Source organism: Stegodyphus dumicola, chromosome 4 (assembly GCF_044657685.1).
Source record: "Stegodyphus dumicola isolate Sdum_Otavi_A_Nest chromosome 4, ASM4465768v1".
In the NCBI taxonomy this organism is placed as follows: domain Eukaryota; kingdom Metazoa; phylum Arthropoda; class Arachnida; order Araneae; family Eresidae; genus Stegodyphus; species Stegodyphus dumicola.
In genome coordinates, this window is record NC_140771.1 from 126,635,618 (window position 1) to 126,648,748 (window position 13,131).

The 13,131-nt window shown below is 29.9% G+C and overlaps 1 protein-coding gene across 3 annotated transcripts in view; it reads right to left on the reverse strand.

The window, feature by feature from the left end:
* Positions 1–13,131, reverse strand: part of LOC118182413 (nuclear pore membrane glycoprotein 210-like) — a 182,462-nt gene that overhangs the window by 119,740 nt on the left and 49,591 nt on the right. For all 3 annotated transcript variants that reach the window (XR_015040766.1, XM_085815406.1, XM_085815405.1), the window contains exons 8-9: positions 11,771–11,839; positions 11,569–11,675 (exon numbers count right to left, since the gene is read on the reverse strand). Coding sequence is in view for 2 of the 3 variants with exons in the window: in XM_085815406.1 (XP_085671532.1) it covers positions 11,569–11,675; positions 11,771–11,839 (176 nt within the window). In the remaining variant the exon portion in view is untranslated. The remainder of the gene's footprint in view (positions 1–11,568; positions 11,676–11,770; positions 11,840–13,131) is intronic.

Consider the following 13,131-nt stretch of genomic DNA (forward strand, 5'->3'; position numbering starts at 1 on the left):
AACATTCCTCCTGATATGCTATGTGTGACGTGTATATGAGCCAGTTTCCCTTAAAATGTCCTCCACGAAGGCATCCCTCCCTTAAGGCAGATAGCCCTCGAGTGCTTTGCCGTAATCTAATGAACCAAACCTGATATGCTAAGAGCTGCTGTTGAGAATGCAGTAACATGATTTAACTTGCTTTCGGAAAATGCTGGACGCTACATTGAACATGCTTTGTAACACGTTTCGGAAAATATTAAACACATTTTAAACAGATGTTTTCGTGTCTTATTTCATTTAACAATATTGTATACAGCGCCATTTTTCCCCTGATGGTGAGTTTTTGAACTCTTTTTTTTCCGACGAAAATAAATTCTCATAACCTCGTTTACACGATTCCCAAGTTTGATAACATTTGGTCCAGTAGTTTTCCTTTTATGACCATTTCAAAGTGGAACTTTAATAATAACCACCATGTAAAATAAGCTTTAAAAGTCTGACAGTTTGGTTCCAGTTTGGTTCAAGTCCCAACTTTAACAAATATATATATAAATATAAATTTTTATATTAATTCTCTTAGAAAGCATGTTTTAAGAAGCTAATTTTTCTCTCGCGTTATAGATTGTATAAAAAAACATGATCTTTAATATGATTTAGATTGTTTCAGCCGATATAAGAATCGGATTACTCTGTGGTACAGAATAAACCCTGCTGGACTGTTTTATTTCTTTGTCATTTAGCAAAAATCTTTTAATTAAAATATTTATCCTTTGGACTTCGCTTTAAACTTTATTTATAGCTAAAATGACTAGAAAATGAAAAGCTGTCTTTAGCTGAAACGCAATTCATATAATTGATATTTTAAAAAATTGACAAGAATGCAAAATGTATGGAAGTCTAGCAGTCGAAAAATCTTAATTTTCTTGTGTGAGCACTGAAAATAACTGTAGAAGGAAAGAAGAAAATTAGGGAGAAAAGTAAGCAAAAATTTGCAGGGAAATTTGGCTGTCAGACGTACCAAGATGTTCAAAAAGTTGGACGCTTTCGAATATACTTTCAAGATACTTCAAAGAATTTAGGTGTTCAAAGAGAAAACACTTGGACGAGTACACCAGCAAATACCATCAATTGAGCTTGTGTTAACAGAAAAGACAAAACGATATCATTGCAGATTAAAGTGAAGAGCGACTGGTTTTAAACTATATGGTTGTGTAAATTACGTTATAGAACATCATATCATATCATAAATGGCGAATCCCATGATTTCCTCAGTCGAATTATTTGAAGATTCAGGAGTTTATCCAGTGATGTACGTGGATGTCACTTAAAGATGTTTTTTTTTTTTTTCCCCCTTCCTGATGAAACAGCGGCCGAGCGGTAAAGTCGCTGAACTCTGGTAGTTCGGTCCGAGGTTCGAATCCCGCGAACGGGCTGGCTGTATGGGCGTTTTCGTGGTTTTCCCCATGTGTAACGTGTATGCGAGCCAGTTTCCCTTAGAAAGTCCTCCAGGAAGGCATCCCTCCCCTTAGGCAGATAGCCGTAATGTGCTTTGTCATAATAAAATAAACCAAAACCTTTTGATGAAACCAGTCTTTCCTTTCATCTCACAGCTTCAAAATGTTCAGCCTCTAAAGACTGATAAAGGCTCTGACGAAATACTTCGTGAAGAACTTTCTAAGAGAAACCAGCTGTCATACGCGGTACAGATGAGAAAATCCACGAAAACGCCCATGCAACCAGCCCGTTTACCGGGGTTCGAACCCCGGAGTGAACTACCAGTGTTCAGCAACTTTACCGCTCGGCCGTTTGTGGGCCTTTATGAAATGGAAGGTGATAACTTTATTTAAAATGATTGTCAGAAATACCAAAATGTTTCGAAAAGTTGGATACTTTTCAATATACTTTCAGAATGCTTAAAGAAACAGAGAAGAAAAATAAATTTTTTCGTAAAATTTAGTATTCGTATTTTTTTGAATTTAAAACTTTTCAATCTTATGATATTTGATTCTTGCGATTTCAAAAATAAAATATTTGACTAAAATATGAATAACATTTTAAGAAACCAAATGTAGGATAAAATTGTGTAAAGCAATGGGCACAATGATAAAACTGTTTAAAGCAGTGTATGCAAGTCATCCTAAGTTAAAATATCGGTTATACATCTCTCTTATTTATATATATTTTTTTCTGAACGGAACATTGAAAGGCGTGTAAAACTGTGCTTTACTGTATTTTCTCTTTTAATATAGTATGCAGTTTTCAAACGCATCGTAGTCTGGGTTACAAAGTATTCTTCCGAAAAAAACGCAGTTCAAATAAATAAAATCAAATTCTGGAAAATTGATATTAATAAATATATTTAAAATGCTCAGTTCGAAGGAATAAATAGAAAATTTTAAAACAATTATCTGAAGAGACAATGCAACACAAACAATTAAAATAAAAGTATAAAAATTTAAAAATGACCTAAAATAATAGCTATGACGAAAAATATATATAAAGAAAACTATTTGAAAAAAAAAAAATAAATAAACGCTCCACCTTTATTTACGCAGTTCGAATAGGTAAATAGAAATTTTTAAAACAGTTATTCGAAAAAAAAAAAAAAAAAACGTGCAACTTAAACAATTAAAATGAAATTCGAAAAAGAAAAAATTACTTAAAATAATAATTAAAAATATAATATAAAGAATATTATTTGGAAAAAAGGAACGATGGTGACTTTTTTTCCTAAGGAAACTAGGTTGCCATATATTAAGAAGTTCGCCAAGTGAAGTATTCTTGGCGCAAACTGACAAAAAAGTGCCAACATAAATTTGTGAATTTCTCCGTAAATTTCGCTCCAAATTTTACAAAATTTCATATTTAGGCGTAATTTGAGTCGTAGAATCGAAATATGTAAAAAAATTGGTATGTTACTTCAGAAAAAGTCCGATTTTGTGTCAAAATACCTATGTTAGAATAGTGCTATATATAAATCTAATATATATCCTAAGTCGCGCTTTCGAGACATGATGAACGCAATTTGAATTTTGTCAATCGGCCCAGTAGATCGGGAGATATAGGACTGTCCCATTTTTTTTTTTGAGCAGTGTACATATAAATGTATATATTTTCTTTTTCACCAAAATTTCAGAGTCCTAAGTATGCAAAAAACAACATTTAACCTTTTTTAACAACATTTCATTCTAAACAAATTACATGTTATACTTTTTTCAGAACTGTTTAAGAAACCCAAAAATCTTCAAAAAATGATGATTTCAGATTTTTGCATTTTCAAATTCTCTACACTTTTACCCTTCTAAAAATACCATTTTTTAATCTCTATGAAAATTAGAAGTGTAAAAAATCTAGTTTTAATTTGTCATTGAATGCTTTAACCCCTTCGAGCCGGGTAGCGAAAACGCGCGCTTATCGCGGAGACTGGCAGTGTCTTCCGCGAGCGTCTCTCTAGGGCCGGGGGCTTTTTTGCTGCTACTAAGTCCATGAAATTTCCGAAGTATCAACGCATTGTTTAATAATGCTCTATACAGTATTTAAACAGCTTATGCTTTATAGATATTTTTATATATATACTTTAATTACCTTATTTCTTGTTTAAATGCATATTTTACACATTTTATTTTAATTTATCACCATTTTATGACTTTTAACATTATACATCTGAAAACTAAATATATTACTTAAAATTCTTTTTCGTATGAAGAACTTTAAAACAGGGATCTACACACAGTCCTACGTTACATTCCTTGAACTCATAATAACTCATTTGCTGTTTTGTAGGATTTTTCCGGGAATGTGAACAAACGAAGCATCGTCGTCTCATTTTCTTATCAGTCTCTTCTGAACAAAGTTTTGGAAAATGTCTTTCAGTTAATCTTTCAGAATCAATATCAGAATATCAGAATCAATATCTGAAATATTTTGCATCATTTCTGCTATTTCATGCTCTGTTAAACATTTTCGACACTTCGATATTGAAACGGTAAAAACAGAAAGAATTCACGTCTAACAAGATCTAATTATTTTCTAAAAACTGAACTGTAAACTGAAATAATCAACGCTTTAGCGCATATAAAACTTCTACTTACAATAAACAACTACCACGTGCGAATAAAGTGCGATTTAAAGAGACGTCATAAATCACGCCATTCGGAAACATTTAGTTCCCCGTTTGTTTATATAATTAAAAACACGTGTATGTGAGTCATGCTTCTCTCATTTCGAGTAGAAGGTCTAATGTACATGTATCTGAAACCATATGGACATACAGTGCCATCTTGTGGCAGAAATTATAGTTTGAAAAACGTTCCAAGGTACTGGCACAAATACGTGACAGTCGGTAGTAAACGCAACAATGCTCTGGCACGCCTGCGTGTCGGCCGGTAGATAAGTGTGTTCGTTGCTGGCACGTATACGTGACAGTCGGCGCGAAGGGGTTAATCAATGAGGATTTTTACATAAAAACGCGTTTTTCTCCAAACGTGATTTTTTTATACTTGATGTACCTTTTCATAGGAACTGCTGCTCACCTAAAATTTTTATGACTTATTTATTACGTTTCCTAATATTTACTGAAATGAGTTTTTTGTGATAACAGAGTTCGTACACATTTCTGCACACGGAAATTAAGTACTTTTAAGGACCATTAATGAAAAAATTAAGGACCTATGAGCAAATGGGAACTGAATAAATTCAATTAAAAATATTATTCTATGCCTGATTTTCATTTTTGTAATACCATTCTAAAAATAAAATAGATCCCTGAGTAGTATGCATTATTACTAAACATGAAATAATTAACATAATTATTAATAAGTTTGAGAATAAAATAAAATGCATGAAATTTATCAAGTAGCATTAACTATTTTACCCTTACAATAGCTGGACATATTTGAAAGAAGCTAAGTGACATTTACGTTTTACTAATAGTTACCTTTATGTCGATTTTTTTTTTTTTTTTTTAATGTCTCATTTTGTCACTTAGTCTAGAAGTTTAGTAAATAGCAGGTAGATTTTTTATGTCAAAAGGCATACGTTAAAATGAGAAGTAAGATCATAATCAGCATGACTCATAAGAACAAACCTGAAAGACCTGATGTAGACACAGTTGGGAAGTGTTGAAAGTTAGGCTCTGTTTGATGCAGTTAGTGTCATAGCTTTGTTTAGAGTTCGAAGGGGTTGTATCCCAGTTAATACACTTTAATGTTCCAATAAGCGATTAAAGTACCAGACATGATAGGTTGTTTTGTATTATTTTTAAGTTTCACTAGATGCAAAGAATAAGTTTTACTTGAATTTTTACATTTTTGTGTTTTATCTTGTGACCACAGTGAGTGTTAATGAAAGGCAATAACTCGCTTTAATCTGTAGAATAATTTTTAAGGGTATGCAGTTAGTTATAAAAAATTAAATTAGGTAATTAGATAACCTTAGTTATAATGGATTTACATGGCCACTATTAAATTTTATTTTTTAACAATAATTGTTAAACTATATATTGTTTAACAAATATTGTTTGTTAAACAATATATATATATAATAAATATTAACAATATTTGTTTAATATTATTATATTGTTAAACAAATATTGTTAAATATTAACAATATTTGTTTAATATTATTATATTGTTAAACAAATATTGTTAAATATTAACAATATTTGTTTAAGGATATAATAAATATTGTTAAACTATATATTGTTTAACAAATATTGTTTTAACAATATTTGTTAAACTATATATTGTTTAACAAATATTGTTTTAACAATATTGTTAAAATATTGTTTAACAAATATTGTTAAACAATATTTGTTAATATTGTTAACAAATATTGTTTAACAATATTTGTTAAAAAAGCCTATTAAAATCAAAAGCTAATAAATTTTCACAGTTTAAAATATATATAATTTATGAAATTGATTCTTAAATGATATTAGGATACACATTAAATGCTACAAAGCATTTATGTTTTGTAACAACAACACTCAACAAAATATTTATCCTTCATTTTAATTGGAAGCTTTACCAAACATTTTGGCTAGTTTATATCAATTTCCTTCTCTTTAAGCATCTTTTCTAAAAGTTAGAGATTTGTCTCAATATGCAAACCAATGCTCTCGCTAGTTTCTGCTTATTTATCTTCTAACATGCCAACCTCTCCACAAAGTACCTATGAGGGTTTACTTGATCTGGTAAAAGTTAAATAGCCCCAAACCCTCGACTGAATCATAAACTGAAAGGCTGAAATCATAAACAACAGGTAAGTTACATAATAACAACTGCACATATCTTTGAAGAGTAATTTTCTTTATGTACTCAGTTTCTTTCTTCAACATGTTTCTTTTTCATTTTAGAATTTTTGAGTCTAACTAAGGATTTCGGTTATTCTAAAAAACACTAAATGCATTTAGAATGTATAGAAAAAGTAGCTAATTTTATTTCTTTAGTAATATGAACATTCAGAAGAAATATGAAGTATATATGGTAAAGCCCGGTTACAAAGCTGATGTGGCAGAATTTTTAGAACTTAGTGACACATTGAACAACAAAATCTAGAAATAGCAAAACTTTTAGAATTTAGAGCAGGGATTGGAAGCAGAATTTAGAAAGGCACTAGCCAGCAGAATTTAGGATCCACAGAGATTGCATCAGGTGGGAAAATGCCTAATGCCAGATATGAATATTAAGACATATTAGATGAGTCTTTTAAATTGAAAATTTTCAATTTCATTATTAATAAAAAAAATCCCTTTCTATAATGTCTGGCCATGTGATAAGATTAGAAGTAGTTTTGATATTTTCCATACTTGTGTCTAGTGAGAAGTAGAGAAAATAAAGGGAAGATAAACATGTTAGGAAGATTCTAGTATGTTAGGAAAAAGATTCTTCCAGACGTTTTCCAAAAGGTAAGAAGTTCATCGCAAACTTTCTGTAAAATACATCATTACATGTTGATACCATGGAGACATTTTTCATTTTGTCACATATTTCTCGAATCTTGTAGAATCGTGGGTCTATAAATCTTGCCTTCAAATCCTTCTAAACTTTCCAAGCTGCAATGTCTAAAATACTACAGAAAAATTATCCCTACCAATTCTGTAACAGCAAAAAGGCAGAAATATTTTTTGGGGAAAAAAAAAAAGGAGCGAAAAAGTGTAAAATTAATTTTATAGAGAAAATTGATGCATATTCTGATAATTTGAATATTCTGAGATGGCTAAAATGCTTACTATGAAAAAAATTAAAAAGAAGACATTTTTAATTAATTACATAGCTAATTTTGCTCTTGTTAAGAGCTGTTTCGTAAATTACGCTTTATAGCATTATACCTTACTTTTCAGATTCATAATATTGTATAAGTTGCCAAAATGAAACTTTATAATATGACAGAGAAAATAGAGATGTTTTTTTTTTATGTTATTTTTTAAATATAATTTCAATATATTACCATTATTTTAATGAAATTTATCAATGCTGTGATGTTTTAAAAAAAAATCGTCTAAAAATTCTCAGACCTTGGAATTAAAAATTTTCTATAGAAACTAAAATCACCAAAATGTTGACAAGTTGCCAAATTTAGAACCGTTTAATAAAAGAATTCACATTCCCAAAAGCGAAAAATTGTTTAAGATTTCTTTAATTCTTTTCTTTAATTTAATTTAATTCTTTTCACTTTCTTTAATTTAATTCTTTTCACTACATCCGTTTGAAGAAAAACATGACGGCATGTGGTTAAGTCTTTGCTGACGAATACCGCTTGCTCACCGTGAGGCTGATTTGTAGAAGGTAGGAGGCGTTGCATAGATTCGTGAAGCTTTGCAACAAAAGTCACTGGGTCTGGGGTTTCAGGAGTAGGGCACAGGAATTCTCCTGGGAGGCGAATTGGAGTTCCGTACAAAATTTCTGCTGGTATGGAGATGTGCAGTGTCGAGCTGTACCCAGGAGCTTGGTTAGTGCATTGAAGAGTGATGATTCAAACTGCCTTCTCTGATCGATAGTGACCTGATGGTCAATGGCTAGGCATTTGACGAATACAAATTTACATATTTTGTTAAAGGCACATGCATGCTTTTTACAAGGATATGCATAAAGACCCATACACATTTAATATTTTTTATTTTCAGCATGTGCAAATCTTTTATTTCTTTATTACTGTGCATTCACTATATTTTTCAAGTAATTTACAATAATATAGCATATATCAGAATTTTTTACATAAGAAATATGTACAAATTGAATGAAAATTACATGCATTCAGATTCAAAGGTCAGTTTTCCTTCGAAATTCCTCCACGAAGGCAGCTCTCTCTTTAGGCTGACAGACCTTGCATGCTTTATCCTCTTTAAAAAACTTAACCTGACCTAAGTGCCTAATTACAAATATTTTAACATGCATAATTTAATATTTACATTTAGCTATCATTTCAAACCTTTGATTGAAAACACATTTTTGGATATATTCATTATCAAATTTAGATTTTCTAGTAAATATATTTTGGCAGAGCATTCAATACCTCTTTCAGCAATTTTACCCAGTTTAATAATTTTCTGATAATATATTAAATAACAATTATCCATATTATTATCAGATTGCCTTACTCTGCATAACATTGCTTAATTTTTCTAAAACAGTTAAAACAATTAATTCATCTAAATTCACAAATACATACATTATAGAAATAATCAAAAAGATAGAAATATATAAATTATACAAATTTTCATGCTTCTACCACTTAGTTATAAGGAAATTCAGGCTTAAAGTGTATTATATTTTTTGTGATATTTTGACACTTTAAAGGTATCTTTAGGTATTTTTCATTCTTTATGCATAACATAAACATTTCACTAAAATCTGAATTTTTCTAGTCCAAGAGCTTAGAATTTTATAAAACAAATTGAAAATCACTGTTGCAAGTTATCAAAAAATAACCAAGATGCGATTTTTGCATAAACGCCACTAAGCTATACAAATTGCTATTATCCATCGAATAATAAATGTTTCATTTATGTGGAAGTGTCCCTGCTTTTCGATTTGTGTAGAACTATCATATGTGGAAATATTATCAAAGTGCTGTCAAATACGTTCTGAACATAAACAAAAAACATCCACTCTAGAGATTAGAGCTTGGAAGTAGTGCATCAGTAGTAGTGTGGGGTTGGTACTTCCTTTTATTCTTACCTCATGCAAAGATCAGTAAAAAGTAAATAATTTCCTTTGATTTAAAAATTTTATGCTATAATCATATCAAAATTTCTACAAATGAAAATCTCTGAAAGTAGCCAAATTTCTGGCATTATTTATTTTAATCCCAAAAACTTCAGAATATTTTCCCTCCAAAATATGAAGTAAACAATTATGATTTCCTTTCCTCTTTAAATCAATTTTTACCTCTTACTTTTTACAAAAAATATTATTTTACATACATAAGCAACTGCAAACAATAATAATTACTTTGGAGACCAAACCAATGTCATCAACCTCTAGTTCATATATTTTTAACAGTCTAACAATAAGCAATCGTCATCCCACGGATCCATCTTTCTATTTACACACTGTGCATATCCTGATGGAAACATTTTCTGAACTTAAAAGGTGCTTCTCCCACCTTCTTAGTGTAGTGGACAGCATACTCAGTGCATAATTGAGAGGTCCGCGGTTCAATTCCCGGTGAAGATGTTGCTAATTTTTCATCTCGCCTGCTTCCAAATTAACCTAATATTTCTACAAACTTGTCATTTACAGCTGGAAAGTTTGGAATCCAAAAAATGCATCCTAGGAGGTCTGTTACAATTCTTTTTAAGAATCTGGAAGCTTACCAATTAGTTCTCTGATGTACATTTAAATACACATGCCTATTTCTTTATTACATTAATGTGCAAATAACTTTCATTTATACAGAAAACTTCATTATTAGAAAATGTCCTCACCTTTTATCCCCACTGCTTTATTAAAATTTTCATTTTACCTAGTTTGTAGTCTGATGTGAAACAGGTAGCAAGTATACTTTCTGAAGGTGTAGAAGGCAACACACACATTTACAATGAAGTTTCAGAATAAAATCTTCCCCCCTTTTTTTTCCAGATCAATTTTTTTTAATATATTTCTTCTACTCAACATAATATAATTAAGACACAATAACATGCCGAATAAATACTAATTCAGAAGTCAAACAACAAAAATCAGCGTTATACCTACAAAATTTTCATAGGACTAGTTTCGATGGTTTTACCGAACCATCATCTTCAGCTGCAAAACCGCAAATGTGCGGTTTTGCAGCTGAAGATGATGGTTCGGTAAAACCATCGAAACTAGTCCTATGAAAATTTTGTAGGTATAACGCTGATTTTTGTTGTTTGACTTCTGAATTAGCATAATATAATACTTAACATATTCAAGTAACAGTTCAAAGAGCACAGCTTTTACTTTCAGATCTTAGACATTCTTCATAATAGAGTTGAAAGATAGTGATAGTTCCCCACTTCCATTACAAAACAGAGCTGCTTTTAGATTTGGTTTTGGGAAATCCAGAAATCTTCTCAATTATTCAAGATTGTGTTGATACTTTGAAGCTTCAAAATGAGTCTATAGTGCATTATATAAAAATTTTGAAAAATAATTATTTCAAATTAACATTCATGCAATCTCTGATAAAAATTTCCTACTTTGGCAGATTTTCTAAGAAATTCCACTCCTTTAATTTTGACAAATTGAAGCTCATAAACAATATCATTCAAGTTAAATTGCATACAATACACATAAGGATTTGGTAAAATATTCAAACTTAAATTCAGTACGAACAACAAAATCGATCAAATGATCTGTCATCAAAAAAAGGGAGAAGGAGTCTGATGAGAACATTTTGTTACTTTAGATTCGAAATTAGCAATACAACATGCATTAGCAGTGAAAGTAGCAGAACTTTTTTTGGTAACAAAACCATTGTTGATCAGTGTTACTTATAATATCATGAAAGATATAGCCAAAACAATTTTCATTGTAACACTAATCTTACCATCTGTTTAGTTATATATTTTAATTATTGATATATCATTACTTTCCAAAATATGCAACTTATATTTTATTCACTTCACATAACCCTTTCAGAGGTTTCTTAAATAGCTAGTAATTTCATCGAAAGGAATAACGTATTTATTTTAAAGTACTGTCAAGTTTTAGTATAATATTAGCTTTCTAAAAAAGCTATGCTGTAATTAGTATTAAAATATGTAATTATTGCTAGCTGCAATAAAAAATTATAGAATTCATACAAGATCCATAGGTAACTATTTCAGTCTTACCAAAAAAACAAATATACACAGATAATCAACATAAAAAAAGTCTGTTAAAACAAAAATACCAAAAGTTCAAAAACTAACATAAAAATTAAAACTTTGCACTTATATGGCAGAAAGCACAATAATAAAGGCAAATACAATTCTTATACTTTTGTAAGGAAATCAAGAACCACATTAAAAAATGTTGCTGAATCTCTATGAAAGACAAACCCAATTAAAAAACAAAATTCTTCCTTTAATACTTATTTCTGATAACACTAGAAAATGCATATTTAATTAAAAATACTAACCTGAGTAATATGAATTGGTTGACTATTCCTATCATAAACATTAACAAATACCAAATAGGTTCTTTTTTCTTGTAACATCCATTTATCCCCAGGTGACACAGAAAGAGCTGCAAGGGAAGGGAATTTTTTTTTTTTTTTTTTTTTTTCAAAATAAGCTATATAGCATCGCAATATAATTCAGAAATAAAGAATAAACACTCACTCAAATAAGATGGAACCGTAACATGAATTGAACCTGATGGCAAATAAGTAAGCTCACGACCAGTGATATCTACAAGAATTTAGGAACCTTCTTTTTTAAGAAATGGATATACTTAAATATAATTGTGTACTAATGAAAATATAATCTATCTACATAACCTATCTGCTCTTTAAAATGTTTATTTTATTATTCTAATTAATATAATACATGTTTTTGAATGGGTCAAAAATAAAATTACCCCCGTAACACCCATAAATTATTGGAAAGCCATAGAAGTAGGAGAATTAATAATTGAAAAGAAAGCCACTGCATTTAAATGAAATATAATTCAATATAAAAATTATAGAAACAAAGTATATGATGTCATGTTTTTTCCAAGAGACAAGTGATTGGCCAAAGGGGCAGAATAATGCAATATTCAGCTACGGAACATTACACAATGCATTTTTAAGACACTATACAAAATAGCCAAATTAATATTACTTGAAAATTCTAACTTTAAAATAAGGTGTTAAATGGGAAAATTTTGAGACAGTACAGGAGTTTGGTTTAGATATTAACGATTGGAATTATAGGAAAAAAGTCAATCAAAAATAATTGCCAAAAATTAGTAATTTAAGCCAGAAATTTAGAATAAGTTACATTTAGAAGATTTTTTTTCAATATTATCAGACTGTGCAAAAATAAGAAATTTTTTATTATTAATTAAATAGTTAAGTATAAATGTCATTAAAGTTATTTTAATGTTGCAAAAAATAAAAAGAGAATTAAAAAAAATTCAAATTTCACATGGATTGGAGAATCTAAGCCAAAATTTGTACTTGTAGGCCCTGTCATTCCTGCACGTTATAAACACAAAGAAACTTTTTGTTTACTACTAAAATGATATCTTTTTGCTTTTAAAGTACAGTACAAAGTCCGAAATCTGGACGTCCATTATCCGGAATGATCTAAAATCCAGACCTCAAACCACCAACAAAGTTTTTCTCATAGGCTTTATGCATGCACATTTGATTTCTCCTTTCTGTACATATAAAACATCTGCAGAGTCCCGATTCTTAATTTCACTTCAACACTAAATAAAATACCTTGTTATTGAAGAAACAATTTAAGCATAAAAAATGCATAAATTTGTATGATCGGTAATTTGTCTCCGTTGCTGTGAATCTACTTGGTACACATCTCAAACCGAAACATTCCACATAGATACATCGTTGATCTGACACCAACCTGGGGAATCATTATTTATTATACTTTCCTTTCATCCCCGCACGTTTATTAAAACATGAAAAACTTGAGTAGTGACTCATGCAGTGATGCCTAAACAATTTTTTTATGTTAGCAATTAAATAATAAAGGAG